We start from the raw sequence: 27,636 nt of genomic DNA, 5'->3' as shown, positions 1-27,636 counted from the left end.
GAACCGCTCAGTAACAGCAACAATAATGTAATTAAATTTAACATCCTTGCAGGAGGGAAAATACCAAAGAAACCCACCACAGTAGCATTTAACTTCAAAAAGAGGAACTAAATAAAAATGAGGAGGCTAGTTAAACAGAAATCAAAAGGAACAGTCACAAGAGTGAAATTCCTGTAAGCTTCATGGAAACTTTTAAAAAACACCATAATAGAATCTAAAATTATATGTATACCTCACATATACAAAAGTAGTAAGAGGGTCAAAAAATGCCACCATGGCTAAACAACAGAGTAAAAGAGGCGGTTAGAGACAAAAAGGCATTTTCTAAAAAGTGGAGGTCAAATCCTACTGAGGAAAATAGAAAGGAGCATAAACTCTGGCAAGTGTAAAAGTATAATCAGGTAGGCCTAAAAAGACTTTGAAGAGCAATATCAAAAGACACAAAAACTAACAGCAATTTTTGTTGTAAGTACATTAGAAGCAGAAAGCCTGCTAAACAATCAGTGGGGCCACTGGACAACCAAGGTGCTAAAGGAGCACTCAAAGAAGAAAAGGCTGTTACAGAGAAGCTAAATGAATTCTCTGCATTGGTCCTCACTGCAGAGAATGTGAGGAAATTCTGCCACCTAAGTAATTTTTTTTAGGTGACAAATCTGAAGTACTGTCTCAGATTGAGGTGTCATTAGAGGAGGTTTTGGAACAAACTGATAAATTAAACAGTAATATGTCATCAGGACCAGATGGTATCACCCAAGAGTTCTGAAGGAACTCAAATACGAAACTGCAGAGACGGGACTGTAGATGGGGAGGGCTCTGAGTTACTAGAGATAATTCTTTCCCAGGTATCTTGGTGCGTCTTTCCCACATGCTCAGGGTCTAACTAGGGGGTAGGCAAACTTTTTGGCCCAAGGGCCACATCTGGGTATGGAAATTGTATGACAGGCCATGAATGCTCATGAAATTTGGGGTTGGGGTGCAGGAGGGGGTCAGGGCTCCAGCTGGGGGTGCGGGCTCTGGGGTGGGGAACCCAATGCCATGTCCAAAACCCAGGGCATGCCCTGCAAATCCCAGGAAGAGCAGATATGGGCTAGACAGGAACTGCATCCCAGTGCTGGGATTACAGCTGTGTCTAGGTCTCTAATGGAGAAATCACTTGCTTAGACAATGGCCAAGGAACTATAACAGCACTGTGAAACTCAGAAAGTAACAAACACAATTCACTAACCCAAGGATTCTGAAACAATCCCTACTGTGGAACACAACACACACTGTATTGCCCAGCCCCCGTCTCCCCACTCATGATCATTTATCATCCCTATGCAACTAAAGCAGGCCCTTACGTGGAAAAGTGAAAGTATCTAGTATATTTTAACAGTCTCCGAAGACATAAGTGCTTTGTCCTTTGTGACAAAGATTACTTACGCTGTGTCCTTTGGACTTCACATCTCCCTGTCCCCTCCATTCTGCTCCCCTCTCCCTAGACATTCCCGTCCCTTGTCCTCCTTCTGCCCTCAACGTGCTGCCCAGCTACCCCATTCCCTGGTCCCCTTGGCACTCCTCTAGGGCCTGCTGGTGGCTCAAAGCTCTAGTCTCACTGGTCACTCTGGCCCATGAGGAAAGCTCCTGCTTCCTCTCCACCTCTGCTTATATAGCAGTGACCCCAGTATAGGCACCTAAGCTCATTCCAAGTTGTTGTTATTTTATAAGGAAGAGTCCAGCCAACAACAGAAGCAACTAGAAACAGGGAGAAGAGCGAGCTCCACGTGACTAGCTAGTGCTCTGCGGGCCACAGCTTGGGAGTGTTCACCCTACCCTAAAAACTGCCTTTCCTTTGCTCCTAGGAAAAGTGAAAGCATCTCTGTCATCCTTTCTCTGCCTCTGCAGGAGGAACAGCGTGTTCACCCCCTGCCACAAGAGAGACGAGGCCAGAGATGCACCCCCTTTCCTCTGGAGCATGCTGTATAAGAAAGAAATGTCACATAAATTCGGACACTGAGTAAATTCCACAACCCCCTGCCAGCAGTAGAAACCCCTCAAACTTCAACCTCGACTCAGGCAGCAGGAAGCAAGAGCATTTGAAAGACAAGGCATCAGAGATCTGCCTGTCAGAGAGTTTTAATCATCCCTGAAGTGCAGCTTTATGATGAAATATTTTATAGCTCAATACCAGGGACCAGAGTTAGGGGACTCTCTCATCCTGACAGAGCAGGTGTGACTGGGAGAGGGGCACAACAAACCAGGGAAGGGTTGCCCTCACCGCACCAGCACCTCCTGCAGAGCTAGTTAGGAGGGGAGCTCTGCCTGCTGTCAGCACGAGGTCTCAGATCTAGAGAAGGGCAGGGTCTCGGTGAAGAAAGCCAGGGCATGCACAGACTGTACGGCAGCATGCTGTGCACCTGGCTGTCCTCCTCCCATGCGGGTGGCTGCTTTTTAGTGGGGATACACGCACAGAACATGGAAAATGCTTTAGTCCCAACACGGTAACAGGCACTATGGGAGAAGCTACAGATTGTTTCCAGGAAAGGGCTGGAGCAGGGAACCTCCTCACATGGGCATGGTATGGGTTGGGGGTGGGGGCACAAACTTGCTGGCCTTTCATCAAAGCTTGGGGTTACAGACACAATCTAGCATCACTGTCGAGCACTGACCAGCCTTGCAGACACCCAGCTGTGACGGGCCAGGGGCACAGGGAGGCTGTGGAGACTGATGGGGGGCTACATTCCAGCTCAGCTTCTACTGGATTTCAGCTAGGACAAGCCGTGCAGCAAAGTGACTTCCTATTCCTCGTGCCAGCAAAGGGAGATACCTGGATGGTGATGGTTCCCTTCTTGCTGTCTGTCTGCAGGTGAATCTCCATCTCGGGTAAGACCTTCCCTTCAGACATCAGCTTATGACGCAGCTTTTCCAGCGCATCGCTGCCATTGGAGATCAGCTCCCGGATAAACACCTGGGGAAGGAACATTGTTATGTACTGCAGCCTCTGTCTAGCCAGCACTGCTCCCAGCCAGCTGCATGGCACCCTCACAGTGCTCAGGGCACGCTGCTGGCTCGTATGCAGGTTTTTATCCCAACAGAGGGACTTGTCAGGAGACACAGACACACAGACTGCAACACTCTAGGTGTGGCCATGTCATAGCCCCTAAACGGGGTACCAGAAGAGGAGGGGTTTGACGACAGCATTCTTTATGCTGGCACCGTTGGCTCCTATGGAAAGAACATGTGGGTTTTTGGCACTTTTAACATAAGAACATAAGAACATAAGAATGGCCGTACCGGGTCAGACCAAAGATCTAGCCCAGTATCTGTCTACCGACAGTGGCCAATGCCAGGTGCCCCTGAGGGAGTGAACCTAATAGGCAATGATCAAGTGATCTCTCTCCTGCCATCCATCTCCATCCTCTGACGAACAGAGGCTAGGGACACCATTCTTACCCATCCTGGCTAATAGCCATTTATGGACTTAGCCACCATGAATTTATCCAGTCCCCTTTTAAACATTGTTATAGTCCTAGCCTTCACAACCTCCTCAGGTAAGGAGTTCCACAAGTTGACTGTGCGCTGCGTGAAGAAGAACTTCCTTTTATTTGTTTTAAACCTGCTGCCTATTAATTTCATTTGGTGACCCCTAGTTCTTGTATTATGGGAATAAGTAAATAACTTTTCCTTATCCACTTTCTCAACATCACTCATGATTTTATATACCTCTATCATGTCCCCCCTTAGTCTCCTCTTTTCCAAACTGAAGAGTCCTAGCCTCTTTAATCTTTCCTCATATGGGACCCTCTCTAAACCCCTAATCATTTTAGTTGCTCTTTTCTGAACCTTTTCTAGTGCTAGAATATCTTTTTTGAGGTGAGGAGACCACATCTGTACACAGTATTCGAGATGTGGGTGTACCATGGATTTATATAAGGGCAATAATATATTCTCAGTCTTATTCTCTATCCCCTTTTTAATGATTCCTAACATCCTGTTTGCTTTTTTGACCGCCTCTGCACACTGCGTGGACATCTTCAGAGAACTATCCACAATAACTCCAAGATCTTTTCCTGACTCGTTGTAGTTAAATTAGCCCCCATCATGTTGTATGTATAGTTGGGTTATTTTTTCCAATGTGCATTACTTTACATTTATCCACATTAAATTTCATTTGCCATTTTGTTGCCCAATCACTTAGTTTTGTGAGATCTTTTTGAAGTTCTTCACAATCTGCTTTGGTCTTAACTATCTTGAGTAGTTTAGTATCATCTGCAAACTTTGCCACCTCACTGTTTACCCCTTTCTCCAGATCATTTATGAATAAATTGAATAGGATTGGTCCTAGGACTGACCCTTGGGGAACACCACTAGTTACCTCTCTCCATTCTGAGAATTTACCATTAATTCCTACCCTTTGTTCCCTGTCCTTTAACCAGTTCTCAATCCATGAAAGGACCTTTCCTTTTATCCCATGACAGCTTAATTTATGTAAGAGCCTTTGGTGAGGGACCTTTGTCAAAGGCTTTCTGGAAATCTAAGTACACTATGTCCACCGGATCCCCCTTGTCCACATGTTTGTTGACCCCTTCAAAGAACTCTAATAGATTAGTAAGACACGATTTCCCTTTACAGAAACCATGTTGACTATTGCTCAAGAGTTTATGTTTTTCTATGTGTCTGACAATTTTATTCTTTACTATTGTTTCAACTAATTTGCCCGGTACCAACGTTAGACTTACCGGTCTGTAATTGCCGGGATCACCCCAGAGCCCTTTTTAAATATTGGCGTTACATTAGCTAACTTCCAGTCATTGGGTACTGAAGCCGATTTAAAGGACAGGTTACAAACCTTAGTTAATAGTTCCGCAACTTCACATTTGAGTTCTTTCAGAACTCTTGGGTGAATGCCATCTGGTCCCGGTGACTTGTTAATGTTGAGTTTATCAATTAATTCCAAAACCTCCTCTAGTGACACTTCAATCTGTGACAGTTCCTCAGATTTGTCACCTACAAAAGCCAGCTCAGGTTTGGGAATCTCCCTAACATCCTCAGCCGTGAAGACTGAAGCAAAGAATCCATTTAGTTTCTCCACAATGACTTTATCGTCTTTAAGCGCTCCTTTTGAATTTTGATCATCAAGGGGCCCCACTGGTTGTTTAGCAGGCTTCCTGCTTCTGATGTACTTAAAAAACATTTTGTTATTACCTTTGGAGTTTTTGGCTAGCCGTTCTTCAAACTCCTCTTTGGCTTTTCTTATTACACTCTTGCATTTAAGTTGGCAGTGTTTGTGCTCCTTTCTATTTGCCTCACTAGGATCTGACTTCCACTTTTTAAAGGAAGTATTTTTATCTCTCACTGCTTCTTTTACATGGTTGTTAAGCCACAGTGGCTCTTTTTTAGTTCTTTTACTGTTTTTCTTAATTTGGGGTATACATTGAAGTTGGGCCTCTATTATGGTGTCTTTAAAAAGGGCCCACGCAACTTGCAGGGATTTCACTTTAGTCACTGTACCTTTTAACTTTTGTCTAACCCCCTCATTTTTGTATAGTTCCCCCTTTTTGAAATTAAAGGCCACAGTGTTGGGCAGTTGAGATGTTCTTCCCACCACAGGGATGTTGAATGCTATTGTATTATGGTCACTATTTCCAAGCAGTCCTGCTATAGTTACCTCTTGGACCAGCTCCTGCGCTCCACTCAGGATTAAATCTAGAGTCGCCTCTCCCCTTGTGGGTTCCCGTACCAGCTGCTCCATGAAGCAGTCATTTAAAGTATCGAGAAATTTTATCTCTGCATTTTGTCCTGAAGTGAAATGTTCCCAGTCAATATGGGGATAATTGAAATCCCCCACTATTATTGGGTTCTTAATTTTGATAGCCTCTCTAATTTCCCTTAGCATTTCATCATCACTATTACTGTCCTGGTCAGGTGGTCGATAATAGATCCCTACTGTTATATTTTTACTAGAGCATGAAATTTCTATCCATAGAGACTCTATGGAATCTGTGGATTCGCTTAAGATTTTTACTTCATTTGAATCTACATTTTCTTTAACATATAGTGCCACTCCTCCCCCTGCACGGCCTGTTCTGTCCTTCTGATATATTTTGTACCCCGGAATGATTGTGTCCCATTGATTGCTCTCAGTCCACCAGGTTTCTGTGATGCCTATTATATCTATATCTTCCTTTATCACAAGGCACTCTAGTTCACCCATCTTATTATTTAGACTTCTGGCATTTGTGTACAAGCACTTTAAAAACTTGTCCCTGTTTATTAGCCTGCCTTTATCTGATGTGCCATATTCTTTTTTATGTGACTGTTTATCATCTGATCCGGCCCTTACATTATACTTCTCATTCCTCTGCTCCTGACTATAACCTGGAGATTCTCTATCATCAGACTCTCCCCTAAGAGAAGTCTGTGTCCGATCCACACGCTCCTCTGCAGTTTTGAGTGATACTGATGCCAGAACCCCAGAGTGCATCCTTTCCAATGGAGCCAGAAGTCCCAGAGTGAAACTTCCTTTCCCAAGCATGGCTGGATGGTGTGTATAGGCAAAGCCTTAGTCAAAAATCTGGAGCACACCCCATTCTCGCCAGGGCACAAAGACATACATCTGCCAGCGAGGACAGGGCAGCCTTCCATCAATCCCTGCATTTAAAATGCTGCACTAAAAAGCTAAGGGAGAAAAATGGCCAGTAAAAGGAAGGGGATTAGTTCCTATGAGGCAGCATGTTAGCACAGCACTGTCTTGACTCCGTTAGCTCCATCGTGCTGAAACTCTACATGCAGTGCAGCACAGAGCCGACTGTATTTCTCCATTTAGTGGTGTGGGGGCTGGTTTGTTTAAGCTTGATGCTAAAACACAGCCAATTGCCAGAGCCAGAACAGGCCCACTGAGTCATCTGGATGTATTTACACATGAAATTAAAAACATACTCTAAAGGTTTCAGTGGAAGCTTGGAGCATGACCAGCCCGAGGTCTACTGGAAAGTCAAGCAGGCATTCCCATGGCAAGGACAGTGTCTGGCTTTGCCACAGACTTATATATACATGGCTTTGCCAACAGAAACTTCACCAGCATCGGTATGATTAGTAGGTGACCTACCTCCTTCTCCGAGTACAAGGAACGTGCAACAATGTCCAACAGCTTCTTCGTCTCTGCCTGGAACTCATGTTTGGAAGCTTCTCCTAGAATTAATCACACACACGCACACCCAAGGGCATTTCACACAGTTCTCTCATACTGGAAAAGCACACACAGCTTCACCAATGTGCCTCAGCCTCTCAGGGCCCTGGCTAGGAGTGGCAGGGGATATGGGCATCTATGGCCTCCACAGAGACTGCCAACAAAAGCGCTATTATTTCCAAATGTGAGAATGGTTTTTACCATGTGGGCACCCTGTCAGCTGAGACAACACACAGACTGCAGAACGGCCATTAGACGATATATTATGTGAGTTTAGGTCACTACATGTCTGGGCTCAAGCTGAACCAGTGATCAGAGGTGAAAAATTACACTCCATTCCCGATCCATGGAGCCATCCAATCCCCAAATCTTCATCTCTAAAAATGCCCTCCCCTGCTTCATAGCCAATCCTCCACCGTCTCACTGTTAGAGCACCACACACTGCCAGATGTGAGCCCTCACTGTTGTTCCAAAAGAGGCTGGTGGGGAAAGGGAGCTCCTACATGTGAAGGAGCTATCTGCAAACACCGCACTCATGGAGCTTCAACAAGCACTCTAAGCTCCCAACATAAAAAGCATACTCTGAGTAAAACAGAAGAAACCATTGTGTTAATCTGGCACCTCTCTGCTGAAGCACCCTCGACACTGCACACACCCCGCTAATTAACATGCTTAATCCTATTGAATGACAACAGCATCTCAAAGAGAACAACACTTTACAAAATGCTTCTCTCAAGAGGCTCTCTTTCACGCTCTTTTTAAAAGGCCCGATCTTTGTCATTTCCTATGCTAAACTTAAGACTCTAAGGAGCACAGTCAAAGTTACCCATGACCTGTCACATGTGTGCAGCTGCTTGCGGACAAAACCCCAGATTCTCTGACCCCAGAGGGTAATATGATGGGTGCAAGGGGCAGTAGACAAGCAATGGGTGCAGGGGGACCAAGTTCATTTAAGGGCCTCATAGCCCTGGATCTTCAAAATTACAAGGTGTATGGAAAAGGCCTTGGAATATTGAGTTTAAGATGCTATTTCTGTGTTAAGATAACTCACATGAGTTTGTTTTAAAGCAGCTCTGCTTGGAGGTAGGCAAAGCAATTAGTTCTAACTAAAGGGATGACAGCATGATTTTAATCAGAGATCTCCATCATCAAAAGTAATGAGCCGGGCAGACACAGTTCATTTATGTAACAATAAATGTAATTGCAGGCAAGAGGCAGGTCCTTTGGAACCCCCTACCGACACACACAAAAGTTACATCTACCAGACAACACTGCAGGCTTCTGCCAGGCTGCAACTGGAGAGGTGTGTCTCTCACTCTTAAGTAATTTTATTTCTCAACAGGTTCATGCTTCCTGAGAGATATTGAGAGGGTACAGGGGTGAACCTGTTCCTCCTGTTTTATTTTTCACTCTATATTTACTACTTTGCTAGAGGGATGTTTGCCTTGTTCTGTTCATTCTGGTGATTTTATTTTTGCTAGGATACCTGGAAGTCCTTGACTATGAGACTCCAAGAATTTACTGTTATTGAAGCATCAATGACAACTTCCTTCCACAAGTCTTGAAAGTCCATCCCAAAAGACATTCTAACTGATGGGATGACGAACACCTGCACCTCTCCCCCTCCAAAGGTGGGGAAGGTACCCACACTCCTGCCCTCCCAGTTAGGTATTATTTTGCCAAGGTTGGGTTTTCAAGGCACCCCAAGAGACTTCCTTCCTGTGATCTCCCCGGCCTCTGCTCACCTTTCACATTCTCTGTATTGCTGATGATGGTGTGCAGGGGCTCCTCTTCCTTGTTCTCAGCTGCCTGGGTACTGTACTTCTGCCCAGCGAGAACACTGAAGGCAGCTAAGTTTTGCCGCGGGACTGGGAAATGGAAGGCTGCTCTCTGAAGACATGCGGTTCCTCTTCCTAGAAGATGTAATTCAAGCGGTTTTCGTCTAAATCACACATATTAGAGATGGGAAAATTCTATCAAGGTCACAATTTCCTTTCCCAAGGGCTAATGCAGGATTGCTCCCTAAGGTACATTGTCCTATGCATTGTCCAGTCGAGTTTTCAATCCCTGTGTGATTGGGCTCTGGCCGGAGCCTGGGATCTGAGACCCAGCAAGAGGGGGAGGTCTCAGAGCTGAGTCCAAATGTCGCATTGCTATTTTTAGCCCCATAGTGGGAGCCCAAGTAAATTGACCCAGGCTCTGAGACTTGTTGCTATGGGTTTTTTTTTTTTGGTTTTTTTTGGCAGTGTAAAGATATCCATATATTTTACTGACAGAAAGTTTTTCTACTACCAAACCTGTTTTCCTTTGCTCGGTTACATTTCATTACTGCTGGTTACGTCCCTTTTGAGCACCTCCCTATAGAATTCTACTCCAATTTGACCCTTATACCCGGTGGTTTATGACACTGGCAGTAAACATTCAACCCTAAGCTCTCAAAGATGCTTCCTTTGGCAGAGTGTAGCTCAGCGGAGGGGAACCTATGGCACGCGTGCCAAAGGCGACATGTGAGCTGATTTTCAGTGACACTCACACTGCTCGGGTCCTGGCCACCGGTCCGGGGGGCTCTGCATTTTAATTTAATTTTAAATTAAGCTTCTTAAACATTTTTAAAACCTTATTTATTTTACATACAATAGTTTAGTTATATATTATAGACTTATAGAAAGAGACCTTCTAAAAACATTTAAATGTATTACTGGCACACGAAACCTTAAGTTAGAGTGAATAAATGAAGACTCAGCCCACCGCTTCTGAAAGGTTGCCGACCCCTGGTGTAGCTACTGGTCAGAATGCCACAATCATGCCCCCAGGCAGAGCCAGTTTTAGGAGTAAACAGCACATGCTGCCTCTCAGGGTCCTATCAGAAGCAAGAGTCACAACCCGGAAAGCTATAAAAGACAGCTAATTCCACTAGGAACATAGGAATTGCCAGCTTTGTCATATTCTTGTACCGTCTGACTTAACTAAGTGGATCATAGAAGACCCTCTTCTGTTTGGCTGAGAATGAAACAAAGACAAACTGGTTACTAACCAACATTTGCAGCACTGAGCAGATACAAAGCACTGTCTTATATTAGTACTCAGTGAGATTGTCTATGTTGTGAAGATAAAAGGAAATGGTGCTAGAATGATGTTCCAATCTAGAAGGCAACACAAATATATTCAGAGGGGGGTGAACGTGCATGAAGCCACATAACCACATTTTGAAGCTGGTTTCAGATGGACTGGGTTATGCCAGTTCTACTGGAAAATGATGCTGTACAAGAACCTCAAAAAGCCCTTTTCAGAGAGCTTGAGATCCAACAGGCCCATCCAACAAAGAAGCAATTCCCAGACTTTACTTCCTCCAGGTTTCCACTGTGTATTTTACACCTAATGAGCAGCAAACTCTGCTGCATTCCATTTGCCAGGATTGAGTGGTCCTGAGCCTGTTGCTGAGGGGAAATCATCAGGCAGAGGAGGGTATATTAGTTCATCTCCTCCATGACAATGGATACACAAAATGGAACAGGAATGCTCTGGCAAGTGGATGGGTGGTTTTCCACCCTTCGCCACTCTAGCCCAGCATTAAGCTGCAGCTTGCCCCACATTGCGAGGGGCAGAGCCTCCTTGGGGCCAGGTGGGGAGAGGGAGAGAAACTGGTCAAGCCACAAAAGCCAGGAGCAGGCAGCAGCAAGCAATACTGGGCTTTTACAAACAAATTCCCCCCCCCACCCCCATAGGCTGTTTCGTCAGCCGAGGAAGGGAAGCAAACTCCAAGCCCAAGTCTGTTATAAAGGCCTTTACCTCTGGGCCCCATTCATTATTTATTGTTTACAACAGCCGGTACAAACAAAATAAAACTATCCAACCAAAAATGCTGATTAGAATCCCAAGAACCTTGCTGCCTCTACCAGCCAGTGCATGTGTGTGGCCACCACACACCCCTCCCCTGGTATTCCTCTGGATCCAGCTTCCTCTTCCAGCCATGTGATAGGCAGAGATCTCTTAACCCTTTCCAGGCTGCTGCTTTTACCTCCTCATAGTACCTGATACAACTTACCACCCTTTACCCCTCAGTCCCTAGGCTGAGCAGGTTATCAACCCCAAATAGTCCCTTACCATGTCTGCCATTCAAAAACAGTTCCAAGTCATGATCCACTTTTCCAGCCAGAACCCCCAATTATTTCTCGATAGTTCTGTACTTAAAGAGCCTGTGAATAGCTCTCATGCACTTGAATGCCTCCGACACCTCTAACTGTTTTGCTGTATCACACAGTTCTGCCTTATTGTTCAAGCAAAGGTCTGTAGCCTTCATTCCAATGCATTTGTTGGACTGATCCAAGAAAATGAAGAAAAAGCCCACATGAATGAGGATCTAAGAACTGGAGAATGAAACAGCATTACACTAAGGCTATGGCTACACTTAAACCGCAGCAGCGTCAGCGCCAGCGCGCGGAGAAAGGAAAACTCTCCCAGCTGTCTCTCCTCAGCTCCCGGAAGGGAATGGGACAGCGCTGGGCGGCGCTGGCTGGGGCTTTGATTTACGGCAGCGGCGCGCGCCCATTTTGCAGCGCTGCAGAGGGGTGTTTTCACAAGAGAAGGGTCAGGTCGGACACGGGCAATGCCTGAGCCAGCCTGGGCTTTACAATCTGACACTTTAACCCTGTGGTGCAGAACAAAAAGAAAAATCTGCAAATACACCACACTCAGGAATCTGGGGATATGAGAGGAGCTTTGCCCAGTCACTGCCTCCAGTGACCCAAAAGGAAAAACAATCCATTGGCATTTTCCTCCCATTCTCAAGTCAGCCTCTGTCATCAGGTTTACAAACAGCAAGTCCTGAGAGTCTATTCACCCAATATACACAAACAGAATGCTGACCACCCTCCCCACCAGTAATGGATCTCTCTGGAAAACCCAAATATTTATAATTCTTGGCCTAGTCACATCTTCTGCCTCTGTCTCTCCAAAGCACAATGAATAAATAATCAATCAGTTCCAAGATTATGTTTGGCTCTGTATAACATTTGGTCTTAATAGCATTAATTAATAACTGGCATTGTGTCAGCCAAAGATGAAAATTGTTAAATTCAAGCTGCAGCTTTTTCAGATTATTTGCCTCCTGTGAACGCCCTACTTGGCCAGCAGAGGAGAGACTCCTGGCAATTTCAAGACACAGAACCATGGCCATTTATATAAATGCATATATATGCAGAGTAAGTGAGAAAGCGCTTTCTGAAATAGCAAGGAAAAGCCACACACACAAAAACAGCTTGGGAAGCAAAGCTCCTAACACCCAGAGACAAAGTGGAATTAACTCACATGCCTTGTCTAGTTTTGGAGATCAGCCCCAAGATGTGCCATATCAGATCATGATGTATTAGGGATGGGGCTTTTGGGTGGTGAGGAAGCCTCTAAGGGGTGTCACCACTACCCCGCTTCCACTACATCTGAAGGGGAAACAGATGCATCACTTTCAAACCGGTATTTTTCACTGACTTCCAAGTCGCCTTCCCCTATGATCCCACGTGCATAGGCTCTCCACTCAGATGTGGAATACACCAAAGGGAATGTCTGGGCTCATAAACCCAAAACTGAAACAAACAAAATCTCTCACACAATCCACACACACTAGGCGGCGGTTTATCGATTTTACTAACTACAGTAGGAGGCACTAACCGCTCCTTTTAATCTTTAGGAAACCGATTTCTGTACTCCTTTACCCTATTCCGAGTAACGAGTATTCCAGTTATCTGAGTTAATATGTAGTTAGATCGGGCGCTGTAGTTAGTGTATTGGCATGCTCAGCACATAACAGTGCACCAGTGACTAGTCTGGACGTGACTGCAGAAAAGGATGCAGTGGTCAGGTTGACCTGAACCAGCGAACTTTTGAATATTTCCTGAACCAGTGGAACTCCGATCCGCGCGGCGCGTGGAGCTCCAGTCGATCAACGAAAAAAGCGCATGGATCCATGCGAATGCGGAAAGGCAAACCGCAGGCAGCAAATCGCATCAAATCCTGTAAAGAGAAGATGAAAATTCAGACAGAAAAAATCCACAGAAACTTCCAGCACAGACTCAGCACTGACCAGACACCAAAGCGACACAGAAAGACAAGCGCCAAAAATGGCAAAACAAAAAAGGGGGGACGAAAGCTCATGCGGATAAGGACTCATGGAAATCCACATTTGCAGCTTCCACAAATTATGCAGATTCTTCTTTACAACACAGTGTCACTAGGGTCAAACACATCTAGCAATCTACTCCACACCTCAGGGCCCCCCCCCACCCCTCCACCCCCCCCTCCAACCACCCCCCACCTCTAAAGACTCTTGCTCTGACTACTGAATGCTGCAGATAGACGACTGATTGCACTGATAGCACCAACTGCACTGCTCCTGCAGCAACATCTGGCGATGAATCATCAAAGCTGACATCATCATCAGTGATGAAATCCCAATCATCCATCATCATCAGCTCATCATCTGCTGAAATCCATCCATCATCATCCTCATCATCAGGCACTGGTACAATCAGCTGACTGGCCGTCATCATCATATTGGCCTTCTGGGTCATCAGCTGGTGGATGTGCAATGTAACCATCCTCACCCATCAGCATGGGCATCATAGCAGCTCATGCGCCCCTCCAGCCCCTCCCAAAACCTTGATGTGAAGAAAGTGTAAAGTTGCCCCTGGCCCTCCCTGGGATGCTGGCACTGCCTCTCACTGGCTGGACTGTCTCCTCAGCTGGAGGCTGCCTAGCAGCTTCCTCTCCTTTCATTTCTTCATGTGTCTCATTACACATGTATTCTTATTTTATTCATTTAAGTCACACATCACACAAACAATGACAATGGAGCCAAGGAAAAGGGGGGGCTGGGGAAAGGACAACACAGGGTGGTTACAGCAGATAACTGCACATGATATCTGGCTAATCTGTCTTTCTAGCTGCACAGAGCAGTTCTTCTCTCTGGTTCTATTCTCTGGTGGTTCTCTGCTTCATTAAGGCACTGATTCATTTTTTTACTTGATTCTATTAGGATTGAGGAAGGAGGGATTTTTCTTTTTTTTCTTCCCACTTTTGCTAGCCCCTGGCTGAGGGCCAGGCTAAACAGCAATTAATGCAAAAAAACGAATATGGCAAGTGCATGCAATATGGCTTTGAGCTGGCTGGGCTTTAGCAGCTCTAGGGGCAAAATGGGCACTAGCAAATGGTAGTAAAGATCTGGTAGCCATCATCATCTGGAAATATGTTTGGATGGGGCATGGATGGATATGGCAATGCTAACTGCATGCTGCAAAAAAGCAAAGCAAAGCATCTGTGCGCTGCTGCTCTGCTGCTGTGGCTGCATCTAGTACACATACGGACAGAGTCACACACGGCAAAACAAGCTCCATGATTGCCATGCTATGGCATCTGCCCATGCCCAGGCAGGGAAAAAGAAAAAAATGAATTGTCTGCCATTGCTTTCCCAGACCAGAGGAGTGACTGGTGACATTTACCCAACCACCACCCGACAATGATTTTTTTCCCCCATCACTGGCACTGGGATCTCAACCAGAAGGGGGCGGGGGCGGGGGGGGAGGAACTATGGTAGGAGAATATATAGCTACCCACAACCAGAGCAAACGCCACGCTAGCGCTGGACCGGACCATGGACACACACACCGATGTTAGTATTAGTATGGCGCGCCACCCGATTTTATAAAATCTGTTTTACAAAACCGGTTTATGCAAATTCGGAATAATCCCGTAGTGTAGACGTACCCTCACACAGCATCTTTCATCCCAAACTGTGCAGGAGCCCACAGCAATTTACAAACTCAAAACAGTCACTTCCCCCACTTCTGAAGTGCAGCCTCCATGGAAGTAAAACATGGCAGCTGTTTAGCAGTGCACAGCAACACTATCCAGAAGGTCAGGACAGGAAATAAAGAGTGATACAGTGTACAACTGAAAATGAAGGGAGTTTAAGGCTACCCCCCGAGACCCTTTAAAAAAAAAAAAAGTCCCACAGGATCTTTCCTGATGAGTACTCAAGAAATCCGTTTGCATCTCATCCGAAGAAAGGGGTCTCCAATAGGACAGGGTCTCCTGCCATGCTGAGACATAGTTCAGTATGGACTCAGAGAGAAAAGTGCCACCTACTTAATTGCCAACACTAAGGGCTGGTCTACATTTGAAAATTAGGTTGGTTTAATTACTTGGGGAAAAATCCCCCCCCCGCCCCGCCCCGCCCCGCCCCAAGCAACTCTGTTAAGCTGACAAAAGTCCCATGTAGACAGCACTTGGTCAATGGAAGAATTCTTCTCTCAATTTAGCTACTACCTCTCAAGGAGGTGGATTATCTAGGCTAAAAGAAGAACCCTTCCAGTCAGCATAGGAAGCATCTACACAGAAGTACTACAGCTCCGCAGCTGTGCTGCTGTAACATTTTAAGTGTAGACAAGCCCTAAAGCAGTGGTTTTCAAACTTTTTAGGCTGTGTACCCTTTCCATATAACGTAGTCTACTATGTATCCCCTTCTGAGATAGGCTCATAATATACCTATGATTAGATTGCCAAGTCTTACTAAATAAAGTGTATTGTCCGCCATTACAGGATTTTTCTTGAATACTCCCTGACAAGAGCTCACATACTCTTAGGGGACACATACCCCAGTTTGAAAAGCACTGCTCTAAAGCAATCCTGAGAAGTCTCCCATTCAAGTACTGTGCAGGCCTCAACCTGCTTAACTGACCAGATCTGACAAGATTGCAGCCGAGCCTGGTGTGGATGAAGAGAAGAGGTGACAGCCTTTCTAAGCAGGGCAGTCGTCTCTCTTGCATCGTTTTAATTCAGCCTATAAGCTTGTGTATACTTAAAATACTACAGCGGCACAGTGGTAACACTGCAGCACTCCAGTGTGGACACTACCCACACTGACTGGAAGGGTTCTCCTGTCAGCATAGGTAATCCACATCCTTGAGGTGGTAGCTAGGTCAATTGAAGAACATGGTCTACATGGGGACTTAGGGAAGCTTAACTACGCTGCTCAGGGGGGGTGGATTTTTCACTTGCCTGAGCAACATAGTTATGCTGACCTAATATTCTAGTGTAGATGAAGCCTAAATCACTGTGCTCATTTCCTACCCCACAGAACAGGGAACACCCCTGGCTCTTTCCAGCAGGCCTCAGGGACATTTTTAAAAGATGACATTCAGACAGTGCTTGAGCGGGATGCAGACCAAACTACCCAATCCCAGACACACAGCTTTCTCCTCAGATATGACTGCAAACAAGCCATCTTGAGATGAACTGCCCAGAAATGTTGAAGCCACTCAGCAGTGCAATAAATCTAATGACTTTAGTTTGATATTGGCCTTATCTGTACTAGGGTTTCCTGTGTCACATCTCTTCCTCATACCACAAAGGGAATCCACAGACCACAGTGACAGCCTACAAAGAAGCAGCATCAAGCCATTTGGTGATTAGGAGCCACACAAACTCCAAGGAAACCATGATGAGTGTAGCCCTGAGGAGTAATCTGTTGGTCTGTATAAAATGTCTTTTTGATAAAGTGTGTAGGCTGCATAGATTATAGAATCTTTACAATAAGCTGTAATGCAAGATACCTATAGACATCCAGGCCAGACACTCTGGCCAATTTCCTGCGTGACGCTGAAAGCAACCTTTAAGACCCTTACTCAGAAAAGTAATAATAGAATACAAACCTACACAAATGTCTAGGGACCTTTTGAATGTTTGCTAACCTTTCACCTAGATAGGGTGAAGAGTGGGGGATTTCTGCCCACAAATTTCACACGTAAACCACAGATGCGTATATATCTGTCATTCTTACGCACATAAAAGGTTAGCCTATGAAAATAGGTACCCTAACATTTCCATGGGGGAAAGACAAATTTGGGCATAGGAGGAAGGATTTCTCCCTATAAAAAGGGTGACAATCCACCATTAGGCAGGCGATACACCCATCTTTCTATATTCCATCGCCTCACCCTGCCTACACCTACGAAAGCTGTCAAACTACTGATAAATCGTGGTGTTATTTCTTTTCAAATTTGTAAGTATAAAAGGACTCTAATTTCTGCTTTACCTCTAAGCATCTAGTTTATAGAGGGTTAAAACTCATAACCATTTTTCATCACTTCCTCTATCTATCAGAGGTGTGAACACCCTAGTGATACTGCACTAGTGAATTTAAAACTGTTAATTATCATAGGTATTTTTCTTAAAGAACTGTGATATTTTGTAACTTTGTAATCTCAAACTGCTTTTAACATTTTTGCATTTACTTCTTGTTTCATTGATTTTAAATAAAAGGTCTTGATTGACTAATTTTGTCTCAGTGTAATTTCCTGTCATATATCCCAATCTCCTTGTATAAATTCTGTGAAGCCTGATTCAAGACGAACTTTATCTTCTGATCACACATATTGGCGAGCCATACCCATATTATTAATATCTATTAATTATTAATATTACTAATTAATTAGAAAATTAATTATTAAATAAAACTAAATTAAGTGGATAAATTCCACTGTCCCTACTAACCCACCCCAAATCAGGCTACATGAGCAGATGCTGCTAAGAGCCCAGCATACAGGGAGATTCAGGGAGGAAGCTGCCAAAACCCACTACTTCTTGCATTTTACTGCACTTGAAACTCAGCAGCACATTCTCATTAACTCTGATATCATTCGTAGGTTTGACAATGCAGCTGTAAGAAAGCAAGGGAAGCAGCAACTGGTCTCACAGTATATGAGCTTTCAGATTCTCTTACCCTGTCAACTTGTCAGATCTCTTAAGCATGGTCAGTATTCGCCTAGGAAATTTCCAAGGCCTTTAGAACCAAAGCCAGTTCCTTGGAAGTTCCCCTCATAGTGGTCACTGTCACAGCATGGTGCCTGCCGGCAGTGCTATATTTTGGATGAGATGTGAAACTCAAATCCTGACCATCTCTAGTTATTTAAAAAAACCCTGTGGCACTTTAGAAAGCACAGGAGTGGTAACTCCAACTTCCTGCTCAAGTTAAACTGGGTTATTTTCTAACCTAAATAAGATCGCCCTGAAGTTTCAATGGCTTAGTTTATTCTTCCACAAACTGACAGGAATTATACATGGAAAAAAACATTCGGTAATCCATTCTATCACCTTGCCCCCAATCCCATTTCCTACTACAAATTTTCAGGTGGGTTTTCTACTTCTCCAGTATCCCAGTTCTGGCCATCCCATTACAGTATAGTCCCAATTATCAGAATAGCAAGGGAGACACAGATTTTATTTGGATAATTGGGAGTTTGAATAATGAAGAGGCAGGAGCTATTCAGCAACGGGGTGGCCTTGCCCACGGCCAGATGCTCGTCATCATCACAGTCCTGGCCAGGGGTCCCTGCTCTGCCCCACCCAGTGCCTGCAGGGATCGGATGTCATCAGCCCAGCGGCAGCACAGGGAGCCCTCTGCAACTCTGCTGTCATAGGCCCACTGGTTCACTCCTGTGACAGGAGGGCTACAGAGGGCTCCTACAGGAGCCATTCAGTAGCAGGGTGACCTCCCGCACAGCCAGCGGCTCCTCCTCACAGTTTGGGCCGGGAGGGGTTGGGGGTGTCCCTGCTCCGTTATGTGAACCTCAACATTATCCGATTCTCTTCCTTGTCCCCCAGCATGAGATTCCTGCTGGGAGGCAAGGGAGGGATTTGGATAATGCGGAGGTTCAGATAATAGGGTTTTGGATATACAGGAGTACACTGTATTCCTAAACTGTGTGCCTCAGTTACTCTTGTGTACCACCCTAAATAAATCCTTTTCCTCCTTGGCATTTACATTCTTCACATATTTGCTGCTTAGCCAAGCTATATCCAGTAAGAGCTAAATGTCTCAGTCAGCTCCTTCAGGCCCTGAACATTTATGTTGCTCTTCTCCAAACACTCTACAGTCTGCCATAATCTGTAATCTACCTGGAACCGAAGTGCCCAGACAGAGAGTGCAATGGCCTAGGTGCAATGATTTCATGGACATATGGAAGGGACTATGACCTCCCTGTTCTATTTCCTTTTCCAGATGGTTATGTATTACTATTTGTTAATCATTGACAATGTGCTCAAACCTGTAAAAGCTACAACACAGCCTCACTCTCAAAGAGTAACCTAATCAGCTAGGGTTGTGTAGTTTCTGGTAACTGACCAATGGGTAATAGCTACAGACTGTAAAGCAACTTGGAGTCCAGTTCTTCTGACTGGAAAGAATGTATTACTACAGCCTTTTAACTCTGGAGAACTGAGTATACTAGAGTCAAGTTAAAAGTGAAATACATTTGTTGGTGTAAGTATAGAACCTAGTAATTGTCACCAGATGTTAAGAGAGACTAACACAACCAGCAGCCCTTGAGAGAAACAAAAGAGCTTACAAGGGCTTTGTCATGACTCTAGAAGACCCAAAATTCACATCCCAGGGGATGCTGCAGATCAGAGATGGGGTGCATTAGCAGAGGTAAACTTTCACAGCCCCTGCCTGCTCTAACAAGCCCCAGTTCAGCAAAACATCTATGCACTTTCTTAAGATTAAGCATGTGCTTCAAGTCTATTGACGTTAATGTGATTTAACACTGTTGCCTGATTTAGAGTGTTAATATTAATTTGGATAGTATGGGTTTTAGGCTCACCAATCTGTTTGATCAGAAGATAAAAGTTCTTGTCCTGAATCAGGCTCCACAGAATTTACAAAGGACCCTCGGGGGTATGACAGGAAGCTCACACTGAGACAGATAGAGCCATAAAGACTTTTTATTAAAATCAATGTAATAGTCAGTAAACGGTAAAATAATCAGAGTTGCAAAGTTACAATTGCATTACTACTATTCAAAAGGTACATATGGTATTATATGCTACAAAGCTTTGGTTAAAATACTCACACCCTTTCTTAATAACCTGGTGGTAAGAGACACAGGACCCTCTGGCGGTTCAGGTTTCTCAATATTTGAGTGAGAGATGCAGATCTTAAAAGAAGCTAATGCTAAGAGCTACCAAAGCTAACTTAGAGTTTACTTAACTAACTTAAACTTAAAACCTAATAAACAAAATTAAGAACAAAAGCTTCGGGAAAACCAAGCTTAGCCTAGTCCCCTTGGAATTAAAGTTTGAAAAGAACGAATACAGCCTAATAGTTAGTAGTGTCGTGGCTAGAGAAGGATAGATAGTCTAGCCAGGTGGGTCACCTCTTTTATAGGGTACAAGTGCCAGAAATCCTTCCTCCTATGCCCAAATTTCATTCCGCACCCACAAAAATGTTAGGGTACCCTTACTTCATAGGCTAATATGTATGTGCGTATTGATGACATGTACCTACACACACGTTATTTTTGTTCTTCTTAGTTATTTCAATTCTTTCCATGTGATGTACCTTTTAAGTCTGTGGGTACAAACTTGGAAGAAAAAAAACTACCTTCTTCCATCATCTATCTGTCTAGGTAAAAGGTCTCAATATAGGCCAACTTTGCTATCTGGGTGAAAAGTCCCAGATATAGATATACTAACTTTGCCTTAGCTTAACATACAGGATATGGCTTGTAGGTTCCTTGCATTACAGGCAAACTTACTTTAAAATAAATCTTTATAAATCTATTACAATAAACCAAATATTTAAACTATAAGAAAAGATAGATATATATGCAAGCAAGTAGGTTAATCCTTTAGGCTACAACACTTGCCCAATGTTAAAAATGTGTTCAAGTGCTTTGCTGTATAGGGACAGCTACCAAATAAAGGCCCTCAGCTGACCAGAACGAGGATCTCTCTCCTATTCCAGAGCAGTGCATGCCAGCAAATTCACACAAATATCCCAACACCTCATACATATGGCTTTAAAGCTAAAAAAAATAAAAAGCTAATCACATCTCCTCAGCAACACAAACTAACACGAGCACAGCACACCTGTCCTCCGCTGTCTACACTGGCTTCCCATAGAATTTCAAATCAAGTCAAGGTCTCAGCCCTTATCTTCAAAATGTTCCATGGCCTGGAGCGAACGTATCTAAAAGATTGTCTAAAGCCTAGGACGAAGACCATTGTTGTCACCTATACTACTCTGGCACAACCAAACTTTCTACAATAAGAGTAAAGCTTGTCTGTGCTGGAGACAGAACTTTCTATGGGGAGATGGTCCAAAAATACGGAATGAACTCTACCAAGAATTAAGGACCACCACAAACCTTCCCCACCACTTGCTGCTCCCAGTGCAACATGCATTTCTTTAGCATTGCCTTCTCTAATGTAAGCACATAGCAACAAGTATATTGTAACAATTGACTGAAAGCCCTGATGGGCCAGATCTGGCCCACAGGCCATAGTTTGCCCTCCCATGCCCTATGCCATTGCGACTGCCCTCCGGACAGAGGAGACATAGATGACTCTGGAGCCAATGAATGCCACTCCTTCTCCTGCATGGGACTCAGCACACTTCCCCTGCAGTGCTCAAACTTTGCAAAACCAGGGACTGAGAGATGCCAGGGTGAGGCACTGCTGTCAGAGCACTGGGCCAGCTGAGTCACTGTCTTCAGAGCACCAAACCAGCCCAGAGTCATCCAGGACTCACACCTCCCAAGGAGGAATAAATGTTCACAGAAGAGAAATCACTTACTCTTTATATATAAGAAGGATCTCTACACGTCTAATTCAAATTAGATCACACAAACTTTATTTGTATTGCAAGGGCCATCCAAGGCTCCCACTCAGAACTGGGGCCCCACTGAATGAGTCAACAATGTGATGCTGTTGAGAATAAGGCAAATGTAATTCTGGGATGTATTAATGGGAGTGTCATACTTAAGACATGGGAATAATTGTTCCACTCTATTTGACACTGGTGAGGTATCAGCCGGAGCACTGTGTCCAATTTTGAACAGAACACTCCAAGAAAGTTGTGGACCAACTGGAGTCCAGGGGACAGCAACAAAAACAAAGAGGTTTAAAGGAAATGTTGAAAGAATTGGACATGAAGGCTGAGGGGGGCACAATAGTAACAAAAAGATTGTGATGAAGAGGATAGTGATCAATTACTGTCCATGTCCACCGAGGGTAGGATAAGAAGTACTCAGCTTAGTTTATAGCAAGGGAGGTTTAGATTGGATATTAGGAAAAACTGTCTAACGATGAGGATCAATAAGCACTAGGTTACCTAGGGAGGTTGTGGAGCCATTGAAGGTATTTAAAAAGAAGTAGACAAATACCTGGCAGGGATGGTCTAGGGACTTGTCCTCCCTCAGGACAGGGAGCTGGACTAGATGTCTTCCTGAGGTCCCTTCCAGCCCTACATTTCTATGATTGTACTAGGCACAGTACAAATACTCACGAATACATGATCCCTGAGTGACAGAATTAAAGTCCTGAGACACCTTTTCTGTGTGTGCAGCAAGCAGTCCAGCAGGGACAGCAGAAAAGGCAGAGTTCAGAGCTATGCAGTGAAGAACATGCCTGCATGAAAACTTTTAAAAATCATTTCTCTAAAGAAAGTTAAAAATTCCCCATGCTGGTGAGTTCAGTACTCAGAGTTGAAGGAAAGAAAGGCCTTCACACCAAGAGGTTGATTTCCTACGTCCATACTAGGTCAGACCAAGATACAACTAGCCCAGTATCCTGTCTTCCAACAGTGGCCAATGCCATGTGCCCAAGAGGGAATGAACAGAACAGGTAATCGCCCAGTGATCTATCCCGTCACCCATTCCCAGCTTCTAACAAACAGGGGCGAGGGACACCACCTCTGTCCATCCTGGCTAATAGTCATTGATGGACCTATCCTTCATGAACTTATCTAGCTCTTTTTTGAACCCTGTTATAGTCTTTCATTCTACAGGGTTGGCAAGAGGCAATTTTTAGACTACAAATTAAGCTCTGATGCATCATGATGGGCAGGTCCCACACTACCCTGCCACTCAACAGACACTGTGGGTTGATTGGCTCAGAGGGGTTCCTTTCAGTTTAATGAGAATATTTGTGCTTCTGAAGATTAAGGGACTGGCATGCAGTGATAGAGCCACTGGTCAGGCAGCTGTACTGCAAATTTCTTCCAATGCAGTTCCCAACAGTGACCTCAACTGAAATCATAAAGTCATTTTTTCTAACACACCTGCTTGTTCAGCCTGTGTTTAGGACTGTTTAAATGCTGGAACCTTGCCCGTAAAAAGACTGAATCCTACTCAGCTAAGCAGACTGTATCTAAGTTGTTGGTTTCCTCAAAGGCATTTTTTAAAAAGGAGTCAAACTGGAGGAAGGTAATTTGTCCAAGGAAGGTTCATTTTTATTTATTATTTTAACAAGTAGATTGGTCACTCCCCTAGCTTCCTTTTCATGTCTCCTGTTGTTTAGAATTAAATGTCAAACTACCTTCAACATGTAGGGACCATCTCACTTCACCAGATACATACATCCCCACAAGAATTTCAGCTATTTTCTCCATGTTCCAGCAAAGATTAAATAGCCAAGTGCTATAATGAAATTGTATAAATCACCAAGACATAATTAACTTCAGAAAATATACCACAGGATATTTATTCGTTTTAATTATGTAGAATACTTCATGGTACCCTAAGTTACCCTTCTCAAAATAAATGAACTCGAGTACACTCCATAACACAACTTTATTTTCAATTGTGTTTGTTCACTTTCTTACTCATTTATACAGTACATGGGAGGAATGTGCGATCGGTCTCCAGGTAGATGTGAATTAGGGACGTTCCAGTATAACAATTTTCAAATAGAAAAGTCTGAAGATCAGTTTGGACTCTGTTCTCCTATTTCTACTCCAATGATTTATACCAGAATGTAAACCAGGTTTAGGTCAAGCTACACTTTAGAACTCATAAGAAACAGAAAAAGAGTTTTCCCCCTGCTTGTATCACTGAGTTCATTCAGGCTTGCCCCTCTGCCTTTGGCTGTTCCAATCGCTACCCTGGCTGACAGGGTGCACCTAGACTTTTACCGCAGCCAGACACGGCAGGAGAGCCACACGACTGCCCCAGCAGCAGGCAGGGGGTTAAATAATAATTGGAGATATACCAATCTCCTAGAACTGGAAGGGACCTTGAAAGGTCATCGAGTCCAGCCCCCTGCCTTCACTAGCAGGACCGAGTACTGATTTTTGCCCCAGATCCCTAAGTGGCCCCCTCAAGGACTGAACTCACAACCCTGGGTTTAGTAGGCCAATGCTCAAACCACGGAGTTAACGGGGATTCGCGGTGCCGGCTCCAGACTTCCACGTGCTCCCGCCAGGGGCCGCCCAGCTCCTCTGCTAGCCCGGCGCGACCCTCGGGCTAGAGCTGCGGGCCGAGGCCCTACAGCCATAGCCCGCGCGCGCTAGCCCTGGGCGCCAGGCAAAGGCGGCAGCGGCCCCCGGCAGGTCCGAGCCGGGCCCGCCAGGCCTCGATCCTACCGGCTCCCCCACCAACCAGCCCCCGAGCCGCGCGGCGCCGGGACAGCCCCGCCCTCACCTGCCGCCGGCGCCCGCAGCCGCGCGGGGCTCCCCGCCCGCAGCAGGGCCCCCAGGCGGCTTCCGCGTAACAGCATCTCCCGAGCCATGCCGGGCCGCTCGCTCTGCTGGGCGCACGCGGCGAGTGTGAGGGGAGAGACCGGCGACTGCCGGGGGAGGGGGACTCTCGCCTTCCGACGCGGCGCAAACTGATGATGTCACGTTGCCTGGGCGACCCAGGCGCGCCTGACAGGAACCGCCCCCCTCCCCGGGAAGGCGCAGAGAGGCGGCCCAGGGCTGCGGGCGGGTGTCCGCTCGCTGCTTTCGAGACGGGCTTCAAGGGCAGCGCCCGCAGCTTACAAAGCCCCCTTCCCCCAGCGGGTGCCCGCCCCCCGGCCTGGTTGCCCCTTCCCCCCCGCTGGTGCTCATCGCCCCGCGCCCTGGTGCCCTCCCGCTTAGCAGATGCTCAGCGGCGGCTGTAGCCTTTTTGCCGCCCCAAGCCCTGCAGTGAGGCAGCCTGCGGCAGGTCCCTGATCCTGCGGCTTCGGCTACCCGCCGCGAATTGCCGCGCTTGGGGCGCTGATGCCGGGGAGCAGCCGCTGCCCTCACATGGCCACGTCACATGGTATCTGGGGACCTCGTAATCTTTAATGAATTTGTCCTCACACCAACACTGTGAGGCAGGAAAGTGCTGGTGTGTCCGAAGTGCAGATGGGGCCCCGAGACACAAGGGGACACATTACACTTGCCCAGGGTAACCCAAAAAGTCTGTGGAGGAAAAAGGGGATGGAATCCCCATACCCGTAACCCCAGCCTGGATCCCTAACCACTGACGTCTGACTCTGCCTTCCTGAATCCCCAAACCTGGATTTTCAGACCGGCTCTTAGGGAGCTTGTCTCTCTTATAAGGAGGGGGATATGCAAATAGGAGTGACAGGCAGGGGCAGCTCCAGGCCCCAGCACGCTAAGACCACAGACCTTGGGTCTGAATGTCCCCCAAATGGGCTCCCCACCCCAGGTCCGAAGAGTTGGACACCAGCTCCACCGACAGGGGCCTGACCCTGAACAGGACCCCGTGGAGCATGTTCCCTGTAGGGAGGCAATCACCGGCTTGGGCACGGTGAGGCCCTTGTCCATCCTATCTTTGGCCTGGGAGAACACTGAGGCCAACCAGAGCTGGAGGGGCCTCATCCTGAGTCTGGTGTGGTAAACCACATATGTGCACGCCAACATGTGACCAAGAAGTTGGAGACACACTCTGGCTGTCATCACGGGAAACCTTGTGACTGTGTCAAGGAGCCCTTTCAGGGTCTTGAATCTGTCTGGTGGGAGAGAGGCCCTGGTCGACGTGGCATCCAGGAGTGCCCCGATAAACTCTATGCACTATATCGGGACTAATGTGGACTTGGTGTCATTCACCAAACAGGCCCAGGGTGGCGCATGTGGACGGGAGGAGCGCCACATCATCCCACACCTGTGACCGGGAGCTGCCCTTGACCAGCCCGTCGTCCAGATAGAGGAAGATCTGGACCTCACAACGTCTGAGGTAGGCCACCACCAGAGACATGCACTTCATGAATTCCCTGGGATCAGTGGACAGGCCAAATGGGAGGACCATAAATTAGTAGTGTTCCTGCCCAGCCATGAAACGGAGGAAGCGCCTGTGCCCCTTGAATGTATGGATGTGGAAGTACGCGTCCTGCAGATCGAGGGTGGTGTACCAGTCCCCGGGATCCAGGGAGGGGATGATGGAGGCCAGAGCGACCATGCGGAACTTGAGCTTTACCATATACTGGTTCAGGTCTCCCAGGTCCAGGATGTGCCTGAGCCCCCCTTTGGCCCTGCAGGCAGTGTCAGATGCAGCAGATACGGCTGCATGGTCCATAGCCTCCGCGGTGTCCATGAGGAGGGCATTGTGGACAGGAGGAGCGCCACGTGATCCCGTGGGATAAGGATATAGCAGGAGTAGTACCCCTGGCGTTTGAACTCCGCAGGCACCACTGCCACAGCTCCTAAGCCAAGGAGCTGCCCCATCTCCTGCTTGAGCAGGGCCTTGTGAGAGGGGTGCCCCAGGAGGGACGGGGGTGGAGGGTGGTTGGGCGGGTTAGAGATAAATTGGAGGGTGTAGCCCCGGTAGATGGTGTTGAGGACCCAACAGTCCAAGGTCAGCCGCGACCACTCCGGGAGAAAAGCACACAACCGTTTGGAGAAAGGAAGCTTTATTGCTGGTGGATCCCTGGCATGAACTGGTAGGTAGCCCGCGGGTGTCCCGTTAAAACTGCCATTTCCCTGCCTTTTTGCCCTTGGAGGACCCAGGCTGGGGGGCAGACCGGGACTGCCTCTGCAGGCATTTTTTACAGTCCCATGACTTTTTATAAGGGGGCTTGTATTTAGAATGGGTGGCCTGGGTGGGAGCCTGCTGCGGCTTAAACTTAGGTCGAGCCGGAGCCGGAACATAGAGGCCCAGTGTCTTCAGCATAGTGTGGGAATCTTTCAGGCCATGCAGCTTCACATCCAGCTGTTCCGCAAACAGGGCCTTGCCATCAAACTGCAGGTCCTGAAAGGAGGTCTGCGCCTCACTGGACAGCCCAGACAACAGGAGCCACAGCACCCTCCTCATGGAGGCCATGGACCATGCACCTGTATCTGCCGCATCCGACGCTGCCTGCAGGGTTGCCTTGGCAGCCTCTGTACTCTCCTCTACCAGAGCCTTGAATTCCTTCCTGTAACATTCCTGGAGAGAGTCCTCGAATTTGGGCAGAGAGCCCCAGAAATTGAACTCATACCAACCCAGGAGAGCCTGATGATTCTCCACCCATAACTGGAAACTCAAGGACAAATACATTGTCCTCCCAAATAAGTCCAGCCTCCTTGAGTCTTTATTTTTCGGAGTAGGGGCTCGTTGGCCCTGCCGCTCCCTGTGGTTGACCGACTCGACCACCAGGGAGTTGGGGGCAGGGTGGGTGTACAGGTATTCATGCCCCTTGCCGGGCACAAAATACTTGCATTCCACCCTCTTAGA

The 27,636-nt window shown here is 46.4% G+C and overlaps 1 protein-coding gene and 1 long non-coding RNA gene across 2 annotated transcripts in view; one reads left to right on the top strand and one right to left on the bottom strand.

The window, feature by feature from the left end:
* LOC120373931 (heat shock protein 75 kDa, mitochondrial-like) overlaps positions 1-24,865 on the bottom strand; it is a 70,435-nt gene extending 45,570 nt beyond the window's left edge. Inside the window, exons 1-4 of the mRNA XM_039493005.1 lie at positions 24,637-24,865; positions 8,914-9,081; positions 7,088-7,170; positions 2,807-2,947 (exon numbers count right to left, since the gene is read on the bottom strand). Of these exons, the coding sequence (XP_039348939.1) occupies positions 2,807-2,947; positions 7,088-7,170; positions 8,914-9,081; positions 24,637-24,724 (480 nt within the window). The 5' untranslated portion in view covers positions 24,725-24,865. The remainder of the gene's footprint in view (positions 1-2,806; positions 2,948-7,087; positions 7,171-8,913; positions 9,082-24,636) is intronic.
* On the top strand, positions 24,730-27,433 carry LOC120373933. The gene is made up of 3 exons (XR_005585813.1): positions 24,730-25,239; positions 26,041-26,160; positions 27,112-27,433. It is a non-coding gene; the product is annotated as an uncharacterized LOC120373933 (long non-coding RNA).
* The last annotated feature ends 203 nt before the right edge of the window (positions 27,434-27,636 follow it).

The sequence above is a fragment of the Mauremys reevesii genome, linkage group 10 (assembly GCF_016161935.1).
Source record: "Mauremys reevesii isolate NIE-2019 linkage group 10, ASM1616193v1, whole genome shotgun sequence".
Lineage (NCBI taxonomy): Eukaryota > Metazoa > Chordata > Testudines > Geoemydidae > Mauremys > Mauremys reevesii.
Note: the sequence above shows the minus strand (reverse complement) of the source record. Positions and strands in the feature narration are given on the sequence as shown.